Raw genomic sequence first — 19,977 nt, forward strand, 5'->3', positions numbered from 1 at the left:
TGTACCCTAAACACAGTAATGCTGTACCCTAAACACGTTACACGGTAATGCTGTACCAGGTAAACACAGTAATGCTGTACCCTAAACACAGTTAACATATCACCAGGTAAACACAGTAATGTTGTACTAAACACGTTACACAGTAATGCTAATACCCAGGTAAACACATGTACAGGTAATGCTGTCCCTAAACACAGTAATGCTGTACCACTAAACACACTAACCACCATATCACCAGGTAACAACTGTAGCATGTTGTCCCACTGAGATACACCATATCACCAGGTAACAATCTGAGTATTTTGTCCCAGACCTAACAGCACCATATCACCAAACATTCTGATTATGTTGTCTATCACTAACAGCACCATATCACCAGGTAACAATCTGAGTATGTTGTCTATCACTCAGTATGTTGTCACAGCATATCACCAGGTAACATTCTGAGTATGTTGTCTATCACTAACAGCACCATATCACCAGGTAACATTCTGAGTATGTTGTCTACTAACAGCGCCATATCACCAGGTAACAATCTGAGTATGTTGTCTATCACTAACAGCGCCATATCACCAGGTAACAATCTGAGTATGTTGTCTATCAGCACCATATCACCAGGTAACATCTGAGTATGTTGTCTATCACTACCATATCACCAGGTAACAATCTGAGTATGTTGTCTATCAGCACCATATCACCAGGTAACAATCTGAGTATGTTGTCTATCACTAACAGCGCCATATCACCAGGTAACAATCTGAGTATGTTGTCTATCACTAACAGCACCATATCACCAGGTAACAATCTGAGTATGTTGTCTATCAGCACCATATCACCAGGTAACAATCTGAGTATGTTGTCTAGCAGCACCATATCATTAGCAGCACCATATCACCAGGTAACATTCTGAGTATGTTGTCTATCAGCACCATATCACCAGGTAACAATCTGAGTATGTTGTCTAGCAGCACCATATCACTAGCAGCACCATATCACCAGGTAACATTCTGAGTATGTTGTCTATCACTAACAGCAACATGTCACCAGGTAACATTCTGAGTATGTTGTCTATCAGCACCATATCACTAGCAGCACCATATCACCAGGTAACATCTGAGTATGTTGTCTATCAGCACCATATCACCAGGTAACATTCTGAGTATGTTGTCTATCACTAGCAGCACCATATCACCAGGTAACATTCTGAGTATGTTGTCTAGCAGCACCATATCACCAGGTAACAATCTGAGTATGTTGTCTATCAGCACCATATCACCAGGTAACATTCTGAGTATGTTGTCTATCACTAACAGCACCATATCACCAGGTAACATTCTGAGTATGTTGTCTATCAGCACCATATCACCAGGTAACAATCTGAGTATGTTGTCTAGCAGCACCATATCACTAGCAGCACCATATCACCAGGTAACATCTGAGTATGTTGTCTATCAGCACCATATCACCAGGTAACATTCTGAGTATGTTGTCTATCACTAACAGCAACATGTCACCAGGTAACATTCTGAGTATGTTGTCTAGCAGCACCATATCACTAGCAGCACCATATCACCAGGTAACATCTGAGTATGTTGTCTAGCAGCACCATATCACCAGGTAACATCTGAGTATGTTGTCTATCAGCACCATATCACCAGGTAACATTCTGAGTATGTTGTCTATCACTAACAGCAACATGTCACCAGGTAACATTCTGAGTATGTTGTCTATCACTAGCAGCACCATATCACCAGGTAACAATCTGAGTATGTTGTCTATCAGCACCATATCACCAGGTAACATTCTGAGTATGTTGTCTATCACTAGCAGCACCATATCACCAGGTAACATTCTGAGTATGTTGTCTATCACTAGCAGCACCATATCACCAGGTAACATTCTGAGTATGTTGTCTAACACTAGCAGCACCATATCACCAGGTAACATTCTGAGTATGTTGTCTAGCAGCACCATATCACCAGGTAACATTCTGAGTATGTTGTCTAGCAGCACCATATCACCAGGTAACAATCTGAGTATGTTGTCCCACTAACAGCACCATATCACCAGGTAACATTCTGAGTATGTTGTCTATCAGCACCATATCACCAGGTAACAATCTGAGTATGTTGTCTAGCAGCACCATATCACCAGGTAACATTCTGAGTATGTTGTCTAGCAGCACCATATCACCAGGTAACATTCTGAGTATGTTGTCTAGCAGCACCATATCACCAGGTAACAATCTGAGTATGTTGTCCCACTAACAGCACCATATTAGTTTGTATTGGTGTGTCCTGATTGGTCTGTGTGTGTTTCCTCAGAGCCTTTGGGATGTTGGAGGAGGAGTGTCATGCGGTGTGACAGTGCGGGGGTTCCGGGGCTCATGCATCGGAATGCCACAGGGTTCCACGCCGACACCGCTGCTCCTCTTCCTATTGGCCACGCTGGGATACGGTGAGTGGGAGGGGCTTGAGGGTTTTAGTGCTGGCCTGGAACAAAACTTTGCCACGGGGTTCCACGCCGTTGCTCCTCTTCCTATTGGCCACGCTGGAATGGAGCGTCATATCAATCAAATGTATTGATAAAGCCCTTTTTACATCAGCTGATGTCACAAAGTGCTGTACAGAAACCCAGCCTAAAACCCCAAACAGCAAGCAATGCAGATGTCATTCTGGGTTACTTTTATATATATATATATATATACATGCATGCATGCATACACACACACACACAGTGGGTCAAAAAAGTATTTAGTCAGCCACCAATTGTGCAAGTTCTCCCACTTAAAAAGATGAGAGAGGCCTGTAATTTTCATCATAGGTACACTTCAACTATGACAGACAAAATGAGAAAAAAAATCCAGAAAATCACATTGTAGGATTTTTAATGGATTTTTCCACTCTAACCACTAGGCTACCTGCCACCCCTCCACTCTAACCACTAGGCTACCTGCCTCCCCTCCACTCTAACCACTAGGCTACCTGCCTCCCTCCACTCTAACCACTAGGGTGCCTGCCTCCCCTCCACTCTAACCACTAGGCTACCTGCCTCCCCTCCACTCTAACCACTAGGCTACCTGCCTCCCCTCCACTCTAACCACTAGGCTACCTGCCTCCCCTCCACTCTAACCACTAGGTGCCTGCCTCCCCTCCACTCTAACCACTAGGCTACCTGCCTCTCCTCCACTCTAACCACTAGGCTACCTGCCTCCCCTCCACTCTAACCACTAGGCTACCTGCCTCCCCTCCACTCTAACCACTAGGCTACCTGCCGCCCCTCCACTCTAACCACTAGGCTACCTGCCTCCCCTCCACTCTAACCACTAGGCTACCTGCCGCCCCTCCACTCTAACCACTAGGCTACCTGCCGCCCCTCCACTCTAACCACTAGGCTACCTGCCGCCCCTCCACTCTAACCACTAGGCTACCTGCCACATATGTACATACATATATATATATACAGTGCCTTGCGAAAGTATTCGGCCCCCTTGAACTTTGCGATCTTTTGCCACATTTCAGGCACATTTCATTTTTTGTGAAGAATCAACAACAAGTGGGACACAATCATGAAGTGGAATGACATTTATTGGATATTTCAAACTTTTTTAACAAATCAAAAACTGAAAAATTGGGTGTGCAAAATTATTCAGCCCCTTAAGTTAGTACTTTGTAGCGCCACCTTTTGCTGCGATTACAGCTGTAAGTCGCTTGGGGTATGTCTCTATTAGTTTTGCACATCGAGAGACTGACATTTTTCCCATTCCTCCTTGCAAAACAGCTCGAGCTCAGTGAGGTTGGATGGAGAGCATTTGTGAACAGCAGTTTTCAGTTCTTTCCACAGATTCTCGATTGGATTCAGGTCTGGACTTTGACTTGGCCATTCTAACACCTGGATATGTTTATTTTTGAACCATTCCATTGTAGATTTTGCTTTATGTTTTGGATCATTGTCTTGTTGGAAGACAAATCTCCATCCCAGTCTCAGGTCTTTTGCAGACTCCATCAGGTTTTCTTCCAGAATGGTCCTGTATTTGGCTCCATCCATCTTCCCATCAATTTTAACCATCTTCCCTGTCCCTGCTGAAGAAAAGCAGGCCCAAACCATGATGCTGCCACCACCATGTTTGACAGTGGGGATGGTGTGTTCAGGATGATGAGCTGTGTTGCTTTTACGCCAAACATAACGTTTTGCATTGTTGCCAAAAAGTTCAATTCTGGTTTCATCTGACCAGAGCACCTTCTTCCACATGTTTGGTGTGTCTCCCAGGTGGCTTGTGGCAAACTTTAAACGACACTTTTTATGGATATCTTTAAGAAATGGCTTTCTTCTTGCCACTCTTCCATAAAGGCCAGATTTGTGCAATATACGACTGATTGTTGTCCTATGGACAGAGTCTCCCACCTCAGCTGTAGATCTCTGCAGTTCATCCAGAGTGATCATGGGCCTCTTGGCTGCATCTGTGATCAGTCTTCTCCTTGTATGAGCTGAAAGTTTAGAGGGACGGCCAGGTCTTGGTAGATTTGCAGTGGTCTGATACTCCTTCCATTTCAATATTATCGCTTGCACAGTGCTCCTTGGGATGTTTAAAGCTTGGGAAATCTTTTTGTATCCAAATCCGGCTTTAAACTTCTTCACAACAGTATCTCGGACCTGCCTGGTGTGTTCCTTGTTCTTCATGATGTCTCTGCGCTTTTAACGGACCTCTGAGACTATCACAGTGCAGGTGCATTTATACGGAGACATGATTACACACAGGTGGATTGTATTTATCATCATTAGTCATTTAGGTCAACATTGGATCATTCAGAGATCCTCACTGAACTTCTGGAGAGAGTTTGCTGCACTGAAAGTAAAGGGGCTGAATAATTTTGCACGCCCAATTTTTCAGTTTTTGATTTGTTAAAAAAGTTTGAAATATCCAATAAATGTTGTTCCACTTCATGATTGTGTCCCACTTGTTGATTCTTCACAAAAAAATACAGTTTTATATCTATGTTTGGAGCCTGAAATGTGGCAAAAGGTCGCAAAGTTCAAGGGGGCCGAATACTTTCGCAAGGCACTGATATATATATATATATACTTTTTATTTTAGAATTTTTCTTCTACTTTGACATTACAGTATTTTGTTAAATCCATTTTAATCCCAATTTGTAACGAAACAAAATCTGGAACAAGTCAAGTGGTGTGACTTTCTGAAGGCACATAAACACACATGCACACAACAAAGTTGATTTCTATAAATACACACTTTAAAAAAATCTCACTTCTCTTTGTTCTACTCTACCTCTTGCTATTGAAGTTTGTCCCAATTGGCACCCTATTCCCTATGGGGTCCTGGTCAAAAGTAGTGCACTAAATAGGGAATAGGGTGCCAATAGGGACATATGTTTTTAGTATGAAGGTCAACCAAACCCATTCAAACCTGCTGAGAGAGGAAAGACCACTGGGACAGGAAATAAAGGGAGAGAGGGGAAGGGAGAGTGTTGAAGAGATGGAGGGAGATGGTTGAAGGGAGGGGCAGTCTGTTCCTCCACCCTCGTCCTTTTGTAGGGTGTGACAGGATGTGACCTATACACAGCGGCATTCTCACATCACAATGCCACTGCAGCCCTGTACTACAAAGATACAGAGAGAGACGGACAGAAATAGACACAGAGACAGGCAGAGAGAGAGACAGAGACAGGCAGAGAGAGAGACACAGAGACAGGCAGAGAGAGAGACACAGAGACAGGCAGAGAGAGAGAGACCGAGACAGGCAGAGAGAGAGAGACAGAACACCAAATAATGCATGCAGAGCAGAATTAGACCGATACCCACTAATTATCAAAATCCAGAAAAGAGCCGTTAAATTCTACAACCACCTAAAAGGAAGCGATTCCCAAACCTTCCACAACAAAGCCATCACCTACAGAGAGATGAACCTGGAGAAGAGTCCCCAAGCAAGCTGGCCCCAGGACAGCAACACAATTAGACCCAACCAAATCATGAGAAAACAAAAAGATAATTACTTGACACATTGGAAAGAATTAACAAAAACAGAGCAAACTAGAATGCTATTTGGCAGAGACACAGAGAGTACACAGCGGCAGAATACCTGACCACTGTGACTGACCCAAAATTAAGGAAAGCTTTGACTATGTACAGACTCAGTGAGCATAGCCTTGCTATTGAGAAAGGTGACCGTAGGCAGACCTGGTTTTCAAGAGAAGACAGGCTATGTGCTCACTGCCCACAAAATGAGGTGGAAACTGAGAGAGACAGACAGGCAGAGAGAGAGAGACAGAGACAGGCAGAGAGAGAGAGGCAGAGAGAGCAAGACACAGAGAGCGAGACACAGACAGGCAGAGAGAGAGAGAGAGACACAGAGACAGGCAGAGAGAGAGAGAGAGACACAGACAGGCAGAGAGACAGAGACGGGCAGAGAGAGAGAGACAGAGACGGACAGAGAGAGAGAGAGACACAGAGACGGGCAGAGAGAGAGAGACACAGAGACGGGCAGAGAGAGACACAGAGACGGGCAGAGAGAGACACAGAGACGGGCAGAGAGAGAGACACAGAGACGGGCAGAGAGAGAGAGACAGAGACAGGCAGAGAGAGAGAGACAGAGACAGGCAGAGAGAGAGAGACAGAGACCGGCAGAGAGAGAGACAGAGACAGGCAGAGAGAGAGAGACAGAGACAGGCAGAGAGAGAGAGACAGAGACAGGCAGAGAGAGAGACACAGAGAGAGAGGCAGAGAGAGACACAGAGACAGGCAGAGAGAAAGACACAGAGACAGGCAGAGAGAGAGAGAGACAGATACACAGACAGGCAGAGAGAGAGAGAGACAGTAGGAGACAGACAGGCAGAGAGAGAGAGAGACAGGCAGAGAGAGAGAGAGACAGGCAGAGAGAGAGAGACAGGCAGAGAGAGAGACACAGAGACAGGCAGAGAGAGAGACACAGAGACAGGCAGAGAGAGAGACACAGAGACAGGCAGAGAGAGAGACAGGCAGAGATAGGCAGAGATAGGCAGAGAGAGAGACACAGAGACAGGCAGAGAGAGAGACACAGATACACAGACAGGCAGAGAGAGAGAGACAGGTAGAGACAGCGGCAGACAGAGACCTAGAGAGGCAGACAGAGACCTAGAGAGTTAGACAGAGACCTAGAGAGGCAGCCAGACCTAGAGAGGCAGCCAGAGAGTTAGACAGAGACCTAGAGAGGCAGACAGAGACCTAGAGAGGCAGACAGAGACCTAGAGAGGCAGACAGAGACCTAGAGAGGCAGCCAGAGACCAAGAGAGGCAGACCGAGACCAAGAGAGCCAGCAGCCAGAGAGACCAAGAGAGGCAGCCAGAGACCAAGAGAGGCAGCCAGAGACCAAGAGAGGCAGCCAGAGACCAGAGAGGCAGCCAGAGACCAAGAGAGGCAGCCAGAGACAGACAGAGAGAGGCAGCCAGAGACAGACAGAGAGGCAGCCAGAGACCAAGAGAGGCAGCCAGAGACCAAGAGAGGCAGCCAGAGACCAGAGAGAGTTAGACAGAGACCTAGAGAGGCAGCCAGAGACCTAGAGAGGCAGCCAGAGACCCAGAGAGGCAGCCAGAGACCCAGAGAGGCAGACAGAGACCCAGAGACAGGACAGACAGACAGAGACCCAGAGAGGCAGACAGAGACCCAGAGAGGCAGACAGAGACCCAGAGAGGCAGACAGAGACCCAGAGAGGCAGACAGAGACCCAGAGAGGCAGACAGACAGAAACAATCCCAGAGATACCATAATTGATGAAATGGGCTAATATCTACATGATTTTTCTTACTGTCTACCTAACTACCTACTATTGAAATAAATCTACCCCCTTCTCTGATTGTATAGCTATGGCTGGCCTCCACCTGTGGCCCTCCGTCCATGTTGCCCTTAGTAACAGCAGTGTGTTCCTCAACTACGACACCGCAGACCACAACGCTTCCTCCGACATCCGGAACATGACCCTAACTCTGGTTGACACGGAAACGAACGCCACCCTGCTCACCAGAACCCTGCCAGCCAACCAATCAGAGGGGAGATTAGGTTAGTGCTCTGGTTTCTACTTGGTCTAACGACATTGTCTGTAGACAAAACTTGTCGCGTTCAAATTGTCTACAGACGATGTCGTTAGATGAAACCAGCCTTTCCCTTTTTACTGAAAGTCAGAGCCGTGAGGACATTGAGGTTTCTGCATTATGATGCATTTAAATGAAACTACATTTCATGGCAGCCATGTTGGCTCCCCATGGGCAATATTGACCAATAGCAGTTCACGGAATTCTCTGAATTTGTACAAGATTCCACATTTTCGTCATGAATGGATAAATACAATGCTGAAAAGCGAGCACATTTGATTCATTCTAAAAGCTGGCTATACTCTCTAAATACTGTATATGTGCTCTGTTGTGGGAAACATTTGATTCATTCTAAAAGCTGGCTAAACTCTCTAAATACTGTATATGTGCTCTGTTGTAGGAAACTATGTACACTACGCTGTATCCCATATTACAAATACACTTTGATCTGACTTGACTTTAGAATTCAACTGCTCCTGCTTCCTGTATGCTGGAACATTCCGCTTCTGCCTGGAGCAGATTGACTACGCAACCGCCAATGCTAACGCTAACGGTAATGCTAATGCTAGCGTAACGGATAGAGATTGGAATGCGGTTGTTACTACTACTGCCACCTGGTGGTGGAGCTCTGAGCTTCAGGTGGAGTGGCCAACCTTTCACATTGCCGTGGACCGAGCCAGCAACCAGTCAGGATCCTTCCAGGTGAGGAGAGGGTCTGTATGTGTGGATGGTTGGTTGTTAAACTTAATGATAGCCGTTACACAATAGCTGCTATTTATCACGTTAGGTATCATTTCAAGTGAGCCACTGTCTAACCCTTGTCCCCTTTGCCTCTCCCAGGTGGGGATCTCGACCAATGAGCTGTTCAAGTCCTGCTCCTCTGGCCTCGGTTCCGCCCTCTTCCTGGAGGTCAGTTACCTGGAGTTCAACCAGATTGGTCGAAATAGCATCGACAAGGTCCGCGCCCGCACCCGGCACCCAATCAAAGAGCTGCATTCTCAGACGGTGGATCTGTTGTGTGCATTTCATTTCACAGAACGAGACTTCATCAGGTACACTGTTGTTTTACCATCTTTACAAATATATATATATGAAGGACTGGGGCAGTTTATTGGATAGGGAGAGTTTGGCTGCGTTTACACATGCAGCCCAATTCAGATCAGATGTGATAGGCCAAAAGATCAATTAGTGAATCAAATATCAGAATTTTGCTGCCTGTGTAAACGCAGCCTAAAACCTTGATCAAACCAGCCTGCACCCGAGTGCGCCATCGTGCACATCTTGATTTTTGTCTGTCCCCCACAAGATGCACGTTCATGACATGCAGATTACAATGCCAAAACCCACTGTGAACCAACTGTGTTAATTAGGAGACGGGTCCAAAGACACATGAAACATTCATGCAGATGAAGCTCTCATTCTGCTGATAGCTCATTTGTCCTGGTATATTATTTGACCTGAAATGAATATGGTCTTTTTTGTAAACTGGATCTTTGTTGTATAATTCTTACACATTTTGAGTCGTACAAAATCATGTGTTTTTTATCCAAAGATAAAACCTACCGAAAGGGGAAACAATGTTAGTTTTTAGTTTTCTTTGATTAGTCTCTCCTGTTGATTAGTCTCTCTCCTGTTGATTAGTCTCTCTCCTGTTGATTAGTCTCTCTCCTGTTGATTAGTCTCTCTCCTGTTGATTAGTCTCTCTCCTGTTGATTAGTCTCTCTCCTGTTGATTAGTCTCTCTCCTGTTGATTAGTCTCTCTCCTGTTGGATTAGTCTCTCTCCTGTTGATTAGTCTCTCCTGTTGGATTAGTCTCTCTCCTGTTGATTAGTCTCTCCTGTTGATTAGTCTCTCTCCTGTTGATTAGTCTCTCCTGTTGATTAGTCTCTCTCCTGTTGATTAGTCTGTTGATTAGTCTCTCCTGTTGATTAGTCTCTCCTGTTGATTAGTCTCTCTCCTGTTGATTAGTCTCTCTCCTGTTGATTAGTCTCTCTCCTGTTGATTAGTCTCTCTCTGTTGATTAGTCTCTCCTGTTGATTAGTCTCTCCTGTTGATTAGTCTCTCTCCTGTTGATTAGTCTCTCTCCTGTTGATTAGTCTCTCTCCTGTTGATTAGTCTCTCTCCTGTTGATTAGTCTCTCTCCTGTTGATTAGTCTCTCTCCTGTTGATTAGTCTCTCTGTTGGATTAGTCTCTCTCCTGTTGGATTAGTCTCTCTCCTGTTGATTAGTCTCTCCTGTTGATTAGTCTCTCCTGTTGGATTAGTCTCCTGTTGATTAGTCTCTCTCCTGTTGATTAGTCTCTCCTGTTGGATTAGTCTCTCTCCTCCTGTTGATTAGTCTCTCCTGTTGGATTAGTCTCTCTCCTGTTGATTAGTCTCTCCTGTTGATTAGTCTCTCTCTCTGTTGATTAGTCTCTCTCCTGTTGATTAGTCTCTCCTGTTGATTAGTCTCTCCTGTTGATTAGTCTCTCCTGTTGGATTAGTCTCTCTCCTGTTGATTAGTCTCTCCTGTTGGATTAGTCTCTCTGTTGATTAGTCTCTCCTGTTGGATTAGTCTCTCCTGTTGATTAGTCTCTCTCCTGTTGATTAGTCTCTCCTGTTGATTAGTCTCTCCTGTTGATTAGTCTCTCCTGTTGATTAGTCTCTCTCTCCTGTTGATTAGTCTCTCCTGTTGGTCTCTCCTGTTGATTAGTCTCTCTCCTGTTGATTAGTCTCTCCTGTTGGATTAGTCTCTCTCCTGTTGGATTAGTCTCTCCTGTTGATTAGTCTCTCTCCTGTTGATTAGTCTCTCCTGTTGATTAGTCTCTCTCCTGTTGATTAGTCTCTCCTCCTGTTGATTAGTCTCTCCTGTTGGATTAGTCTCTCCTGTTGATTAGTCTCTCTGTTGATTAGTCTCTCCTGTTGATTAGTCTCTCCTGTTGATTAGTCTCTCTCCTGTTGGATTAGTCTCTCCTGTTGATTAGTCTCTCTCCTGTTGATTAGTCTCTCCTGTTGATTAGTCTCTCTCCTGTTGATTAGTCTCTCCTGTTGATTAGTCTCTCCTGTTGATTAGTCTCTCTCCTGTTGATTAGTCTCTCCTGTTGATTAGTCTCTCCTGTTGATTAGTCTCTCCTGTTGATTAGTCCTGTTGATTAGTCTCTCCTGTTGGATTAGTCTCTCTCCTGTTGATTAGTCTCTCTCCTGTTGATTAGTCTCTCTCCTGTTGATTAGTCTCTCTCCTGTTGATTAGTCTCTCTCCTGTTGATTAGTCTCTCTCCTGTTGATTAGTCTCTCTCCTGTTGATTAGTCTCTCTCCTGTTGATTAGTCTCTCTCTGTTGATTAGTCTCTCTCCTGTTGGATTAGTCTCTCTGTTGGATTAGTCTCTGTTGGATTAGTCTCTCTCCTGTTGATTAGTCTCTCTGTTGATTAGTCTGTTGATTAGTCTCTCTCCTGTTGATTAGTCTCTCTCCTGTTGGATTAGTCTCTCTCCTGTTGATTAGTCTCTCTCCTGTTGATTAGTCTCTCTCCTGTTGATTAGTCTCTCTCCTGTTGATTAGTCTCTCTCCTGTTGATTAGTCTCTCTCCTGTTGATTAGTCTCTCTCCTGTTGGATTAGTCTCTCTCCTGTTGATTAGTCTCTCTCCTGTTGATTAGTCTCTCTCCTGTTGATTAGTCTCTCTGTTGATTAGTCTCTGTTGATTAGTCTCTCTCTCTGTTGATTAGTCTCTCTCCTGTTGATTAGTCTCTCTCCTGTTGATTAGTCTCTCTCCTGTTGATTAGTCTCTCTCCTGTTGATTAGTCTCTCTCCTGTTGATTATTAGTCTCTCTCCTGTTGATTAGTCTCTCTCCTGTTGATTAGTCTCTCTCCTGTTGATTAGTCTCTCCTGTTGATTAGTCTCTCCTCTGTTGATTAGTCTCTCTCCTGTTGGATTAGTCTCTCCTGTTGATTAGTCTCTCTCCTGTTGATTAGTCTCTCTCCTGTTGATTAGTCTCTCTCCTGTTGATTAGTCTCTCCTGTTGATTAGTCTCTCCTGTTGATTAGTCTCTCCTGTTGATTAGTCTCTCCTGTTGATTAGTCTCTCTCTCTCCTGTTGATTAGTCTCTCCTGTTGATTAGTCTCTCTCCTGTTGATTAGTCTCTCTCCTGTTGATTAGTCTCTCTCCTGTTGATTAGTCTCTCTCCTGTTGATTAGTCTCTCTCCTGTTGATTAGTCTCTCTCCTGTTGATTAGTCTCTCTCCTGTTGATTAGTCTCTCTCCTGTTGATTAGTCTCTCTCCTGTTGATTAGTCTCTCTCCTGTTGATTAGTCTCTCTCCTGTTGGATTAGTCTCTCTCCTGTTGGATTAGTCTCTCTCCTGTTGGATTAGTCTCTCTCCTGTTGATTAGTCTCTCTCCTGTTGATTAGTCTCTCTCCTGTTGGATTAGTCTCTCTCCTGTTGATTAGTCTCTCTCCTGTTGATTAGTCTCTCTCCTGTTGGTCTCTCTCCTGTTGATTAGTCTCTCTCCTGTTGATTAGTCTCTCTCCTGTTGATTAGTCTCTCTCCTGTTGGATTAGTCTCTCCTGTTGATTAGTCTCTCTCTGTTGATTAGTCTCTCTGTTGATTAGTCTGTTGATTAGTCTCTCTCCTGTTGGATTAGTCTCTCCTGTTGGATTAGTCTCTGTTGATTAGTCTCTCTCCTGTTGGATTAGTCTCTCTCCTGTTGATTAGTCTCTCTCCTGTTGATTAGTCTCTCTCCTGTTGATTAGTCTCTCTCCTGTTGGATTAGTCTCTCTCCTGTTGGATTAGTCTCTCTCCTGTTGATTAGTCTCTCTCCTGTTGGATTAGTCTCTCTCCTGTTGGATTAGTCTCTCTCCTGTTGGATTAGTCTCTCTCCTGTTGGATTAGTCTCTCTCCTGTTGGATTAGTCTCTCTCCTGTTGATTAGTCTCTCTCCTGTTGATTAGTCTCTCTCCTGTTGGATTAGTCTCTCTCCTGTTGGATTAGTCTCTCTCCTGTTGATTAGTCTCTCTCCTTTTGGATTAGTCTCTCTCCTTTTGGATTAGTCTCTCTCCTGTTGGATTAGTCTCTCCTTTTGGATTAGTCTCTCCCCTGTTGATTAGTCTCTCTCCTTTTGGATTAGTCTCTCTCCTGTGGATTAGTCTCTCTCCTGTTGATTAGTCTCTCTGTTGATTGGTCTCTCCTTTTGGATTAGTCTCTCCTGTTGATTAGTCTCTCTCATTTTGGATTATTCTCCTGTTGATTAGTCTCTCTCCTTTTGGATTAGTCTCTCTCCTGTTGATTGGTCTCTCTGTTGATTAGTCTCTCCTTTTGTATTAGTCTCTCTCCTTTTGGATGAGTCTCTCTCCTTTTGATTAGTCTCTCTGTTGATTAGTCTCTCCTTTTGTATTAGTCTCTCTCCTTTTGGATGAGTCTCTCTCCTTTTGATTAGTCTCTCCCTTGGATTAGTCTCCTTTTGGATTAATCTCTCTCCTTTTGGATTGGTCTCTCCTTTTGGATTAGTAATATAATATAATGGTATGGTGATATCCCTCAGTATGGTGATAATATGGTATGGTGTTAATATGGTATGGTGATAATATGGTATGGTGTTAATATGGTATGGTGATAATATGGTATGGTGATAATATGGTATGGTGATAATATGGTATGGTGATAATATGGTATGGTGATAATATGGTGAGGTGTTAATATGGTGAGGTGTTAATATGGTAGGGTGTTAATATGGTATGGTGATAATATGGTATGGTGAAACCCAGTAGAGAGTCTGTTTCTGAGATACTGGAACCGGAGTGCCTGGCACCGGCGATCGTACCACGTTCAAAGTCTCTTAGGTCACTAGTTCTGTCCATTCTAACTTTCAACTGAACAGTAACTGAATGTCTTGATGCCTGCCTGCCTGCTTTATTTAGCAAACCACGTGACTCACTGTCTGTAGGAGGGAACCATTTTCCTAAATGGGATGGTGTACCTAATAAACTGTCTACTGAGTGTGTATTATATACAGCATGGCATTTAGCTTAGTCATGCTGTGTCACATTTTACCTGTATAGGATGGTGTACCTAATAAACTGTCCACTGAGTGTGTATTATATACAGCATGGCATTTAGCTTAGTCATGCTGTGTCACATTTTACCTGTATAGGATGGTGTACCTAATAAACTGTCCACTGAGTGTGTATTTATATACAGCATGGCATTTAGCTTAGTCATGCTGTGTCACATTTTACCTGTATAGGATGGTGTACCTAATAAACTGTCCACTGAGTGTGTATTATATACAGCATGGCATTTAGCTTAGTCATGCTGTGTCACATTTTACCTGTATAGGATGGTGTACCTAATAAACTGTCCACTGAGTGTGTATTTATATACAGCATGGCATTTAGCTTAGTCATGCTGTGTCACATTTTACCTGTATAGGATGGTGTACCTAATAAACTGTCACACATTGTGTCACATTTTACCTGTATAGGATGGTGTACCTAATAAACTGTCACACATTGTGTCACATTTTACCTGTATAGGATGGTGTACCTAATAAACTGTCACACATTGTGTCACATTTTACCTGTGGGCGGTCGTCTATTTACTTCTTGTCTAAAAAATGTATTATATTGTCTGTGTTATGTGAGTGTGAAGTACTGCAATGTATTGTTAAAATGTGTGGTATAAATAAAGTTGTATTTTATTTGATTACAGGGTGGCGCTGCGCTCCCCTCACACAAACCAGGATGTCAAGTCATCTGGCCCTCTCTACCTCTCCAGGATCTTCTCCTATAAGCTACTGGTGGACAACATAAACTCCTACAGGTACACACAGAATCACACGCACGCACACACACAGAATCACACACACACACACACACAGAATCACACGCACACACACACACAGAATCACGCACGCACACAGAATCACACACACACACAGAATCACACGCACGCACGCACACAGAATCACACACACACACACACAGAATCGCACACGCCCGCACGCACACAGAATCACACGCACGCACACAGAATCACACGCACACACACACAGAATCACGCACGCACGCAGAATCACGCACGCACGCACACAGAATCACACACGCACACAGAATCACACACACACACAGAATCACACACGCACACACACACACAGAATCACACACACACACACACACACACAGAATCACACACGCACACACACACACAGAATCACACACACACACACAGACACACAAAATTGTCGATTTACTTGCATGTGACAGAAAGTGAACTTGTAGCTGGTCCCATAAGATAACATGGTGCATGTTAGCCCTATGTTAACCTCACTAGGTGGCAGTGATTCAACCCTGGCACAACTTCTGCAGCCAGTTTAAACATTACAGATGTCGTTCTGTTTTCCTCCTCCTCCTCGTCCAGGTCAGGCTGTGAGGGAGCGATATCTGTGCGCCTGGTGACCCCTCCCTGTGCTCTGATCAGCGGCAAGGTCCTCTTATTCCGGGACGGAGGTGTGGGATCCGAGGGAAAGGGGGGCACGGGGGCGGGGGGAGCAGGTGAAGGGGGTGTAGGGGCAGAGGGCCCGCCCCCCTCCGTTCCACTGGCGTTTAATTGGCTGACACAGGGGGAGAACGAGACAGAATTCAACTGTTCGGTCTTTGACCCAGGAAGGAATAAATACTGCTTCAGATTTGTGCTCAACTTCAGCCTCTCCCCGAGTCCAGCACAGACCTGCCTGGTGGTAAACAGGAACGCAGGTAGGAACACAACTTTACCCTGACCCAACCATGACCCTTCACCCCTAACCCTGACCCAACCATGACCCTTCACCCCTAACCCTGACCCAACCATGACCCCTGACCCAACCATGACCCTTCACCCCTAACCCTGACCCAACACCCCTAACCCTGACCCAACCATGACCCTAGACCCTGACCCAACACCCCTAACCCTGACCCAACACCCCTAACCCTGACCCAACACCCCTATACCTGACCCAACCATGTCCCTACACCCCTAACCCTGACCCAACACTCCTAACCCTGACCCAACCATGACCCCTGACCCAACCATGACCCTTCACCCCTAACCCTGACCCAACCATGACCCTAGACCCTGACCCGACACCCCTAACCCTGACCCAACCATGACCCTACACTCCTAACCCTGACCCAACCATGACCCTACACCCCTAACCCTGACCCAACCATGACCCTACACCCCTAACCCTGACCCAACCATGACCCTACACCCCTAACCCTGACCCAACCATGACCCTACACTCCTAACCCTGACCCAACCATGACCCTTCACTCCTAACCCTGACCCAACCATGACCCTTCACTCCTAACCCTGACCCAACCATGACCCTTCACTCCTAACCCTGACCCAACCATGACCCTTCACCCCTAACCCTGACCCAACCATGACCCTACACTCCTAACCCTGACCCAACCATGACCCTACACTCCTAACCCTGACCCAACCATGACCCTACACTCCTAACCCTGACCCAACCATGACCCTACACTCCTAACCCTGACCCAACCATGACCCCTGACCAACCATGACCCTACACTCCTAACCCTGACCCAACCATGACCCTACACTCCTAACCCTGACCCAACCATGACCCCTGACCCAACCATGACCCTTCACCCCTAACCCTGACCCAACCATGACCCTAGACCCTGACCCAACACCCCTAACCCTGACCCAACACCCCTAACCCTGACCCATGTCCCTACACCCCTAACCCTGACCCAACCATGTCCCTACACCCCTAACCCTGACCCAACACTCCTAACCCTGACCCAACCATGTCCCTCCACCCCTAACCCTGACCCAACACCCCTAACCCTGACCCAACCATGTCCCTACACCCCTAACCCTGACCCAACACCCTGACCCAACACCCCTAACCCTGACCCAACCATGTCCCTACACCCCTAACCCTGACCCAACACCCCTGACCCAACACTCCTAACCCTGACCCAACCATGTTCCTCCACCCCTAACCCTGAACGCAAACCCTAACTGCTATATTCTAGCCCTAACCTTAACCTTAACTCAATGCTAGCTCGGCCAGCATCAGAAAAAGCTTGACCAGCATCAGTCCAGCACTGACCAGCATCAGACCAGTACTGACCAGCATCAGACCAGCACTGACCAGCATCAGACCAGCACTGACCAGCATCAGACCAGCACAGACCATCATCAGACCAGCATCTGACCAGCATCTGACCAGTACTGATCAGCATCAGACCAGCACAGACCATCATCAGACCATCATCAGACCATCATCAGACCAGCATCTGACCAGCATCTGACCAGCATCAGACCAGCATCAGACCAGCACTGACCAGCATCAGATCAGCATCTGACCAGTACTGACCAGCCCTGACCAGCATCAGACCAGCCCTGACCAGCATCAGACCAGCCCTGACCAGCATCAGACCAGCCCTGACCAGCATCAGACCAGCCCTGACCAGCATCAGACCAGCCCTGACCAGCATCAGACCAGCCCTGACCAGCATCAGACCAGCCCTGACCAGCATCAGACCAGCACTGTACAGCATCAGACCAGTACTGACCAGCATCGGACCAGCATCAGACCAGCACTGACCAGCATCAGACCAGCTTGACCAGCATTTTTTTTTCAGCAGCTAGAGAGCTACTGTATGTGATCTCTCGCTCGATCCCCCCAAAAAACTCTTGCTCTCTCCTCCCCCCCAACTCTCTCTCCGTAGAGTCATGGGGTGTGTGGCAGGCGTGGAGTGTGTGCAGTGTGAGCTGTGGAGAGGGGGTGAGGGAGAGAGTGCGAGAGTGTCTGCTGCCCTCCGGTGGTGGAAGTATGCAGTGCACCGGCATGGTCAAGGAACAGTCTCTCTGCTCACTGGAAGACTGTACAGGTATGTTGTCCTTAACATAATCTAATGTCAACTCTCCCTCTCCTTTCCACTCTGTTTCTATATATTCCTCTTATCTTCAGTCATGCAGTATCTCTCTCCAACTCTCTCTCCTTTCTTTTTTATCTTTATCCCCAGTAATGTCACTTCCCTATCACCACAAGACGTGAAAAGACATCTTTTTAACTAAAAATACATATTTTCATTGTCTTATGCTCATAGGCTTATCCTCAATGATGTCATACTGATTTCCTCAATCATCTAACTTTACCTTGTTTCTCTTGTCCCCATCCCCTCATCTATTTCTCTCTCTTTCTACTCTCACTTCCTCTTTCGATCTCTCTCTGTTTTCCAGTCCTTCCCGCTCCCTCTCCGTCCCTCCCACCTCCTCCAGCCTCCTTTCTCGGTGGTAACCTGGTAGTCGTGGCCGGTATATCGCTATGTCTGGCGGTCATCCTAGCGACCATCCTGGTCACCCTGTGGCGTAAACTCTGCCGGACACCCCAGTGTAGCTCTGTCCGCCGCGGATCGATGCACTCACCTGGGGGACGTAAACTCTCTGACGAGGCCTCCATCTGTGGGAACAGCCTCCAGAGACCCAGCCTCTCCGACAGCCAGGGGGGCACAGGGCCAGGGCTAGCCCAGAACGAAAGGCCTAACCTGGGGTGCAAACCTCTGCCTCAACCCCCTCCTCTGGTTATTCCCCTGGTTCAGGACCCAGATAGACTGTCTCCATCGGGACAGAAGGTGCTACCGCCAATCTTTGGGTAGGTAGAGTTGGTTTGTTAATTTAATGTATTACTATAATTAATATATGTTCACAAAATACCGTGTGCTCCACAAATACACTTTGACAGTCAAATCCCTATTTTGACCAATCAGATTGCTTGGCTGGAACTAACCATCTCATAATTGACAATTGATGTGTCGCCTGCGAAACATTGAACGAAAAACGTGTATTTATATATATATATATACATATATTTTCATATTTTTTAAAAGGCTTTAGGACTGTTCTGAGTCAAAAGTACAGGGAATAACTGTAGTGGTCTGAGTCAGAAGTATGGGGAATAACTGTAGTGGTCTGAGTCAGAAGTACAGGGAATAACTGTAGTGTTCTAGCTGAAGTATGGGGAATAACTGTAGAGTTCTGAGTCAGAAGTACAGGGAATAACTGTAGAATTCTAGCTGAAGTACGGGGAATAACTGTAGTATTCTAGCTGAAGTACGGGAATAACTGTAGTATTCTAGCTGAAGTACGGGGAATAACTGTAGTGGTCTGAGTCAGAAGTACAGGGAATAACTGTAGTGCTCTAGCTGAAGTACTTGGAATAACTGAAGTGTTAGATGCTGAAGTACGGGGAATAACTGTAGTGTTCTGAGTCAGAAGTACAGGGAATAACTGTAGTATTCTAGCTGAAGTACGGGGAATAACTGTAGTATTCTAGCTGAAGTACGGGAATAACTGTAGTGTTCTAGCTGAAGTACTGGGAATAACTGTAGTATTCTAGCTGAAGTACGGGGAATAACTGTAGTGTTCTAGCTGAAGTACGGGGAATAACTGTAGTGTTCTAGCTGAAGTACGGGGAATAACTGTAGTGTTCTAGCTGAAGTACGGGGAATAACTGTAGTGTTCTAGCTGAAGTACGGGGAATAACTGTAGTGTTCTGAGTCAGAAGTATGGGGAATAACTGTAGTATTCTAGCTGAAGTACAGGGAATAACTGTAGTATTCTAGCTGAAGTACGGGGAGTAACTGTAGTATTCTAGCTGAAGTACGGGGAATAACTGTAGTTTTAGATGCTGAAGTATGGGGAATAACTGTAGTGTTCTGAGTCAGAAGTACAGGGAATCACTGTAGGGTTAGATGCTGAAGTACGGGGAATAACTGTAGTGTTCTAGCTGAAGTACGGGGAATCACTGTAGGGTTAGATGCTGAAGTACGGGGAATAACTGTAGTGTTCTAGCTGAAGTACGGGGAATAACTGTAGTTTTAGAGCTGAAGTACGGGGAATAACTGTAGTATT

The 19,977-nt window shown here is 45.8% G+C and overlaps 1 protein-coding gene across 1 annotated transcript in view; it reads left to right on the forward strand.

Annotated features, from left to right (window-relative positions):
- Positions 1-19,977, forward strand: part of LOC112237416 (thrombospondin type-1 domain-containing protein 1) — a 49,513-nt gene that overhangs the window by 18,340 nt on the left and 11,196 nt on the right. The window contains exons 2-9 of the mRNA XM_042311249.1: positions 2,325-2,457; positions 7,854-8,048; positions 8,544-8,782; positions 8,921-9,132; positions 14,758-14,868; positions 15,466-15,800; positions 17,793-17,954; positions 18,307-18,718. Coding sequence (XP_042167183.1) covers positions 2,397-2,457; positions 7,854-8,048; positions 8,544-8,782; positions 8,921-9,132; positions 14,758-14,868; positions 15,466-15,800; positions 17,793-17,954; positions 18,307-18,718 — 1,727 coding nt within the window. The 5' untranslated portion in view covers positions 2,325-2,396. The remainder of the gene's footprint in view (positions 1-2,324; positions 2,458-7,853; positions 8,049-8,543; positions 8,783-8,920; positions 9,133-14,757; positions 14,869-15,465; positions 15,801-17,792; positions 17,955-18,306; positions 18,719-19,977) is intronic.

Source organism: Oncorhynchus tshawytscha, linkage group LG33 (assembly GCF_018296145.1).
Source record: "Oncorhynchus tshawytscha isolate Ot180627B linkage group LG33, Otsh_v2.0, whole genome shotgun sequence".
Lineage (NCBI taxonomy): Eukaryota > Metazoa > Chordata > Actinopteri > Salmoniformes > Salmonidae > Oncorhynchus > Oncorhynchus tshawytscha.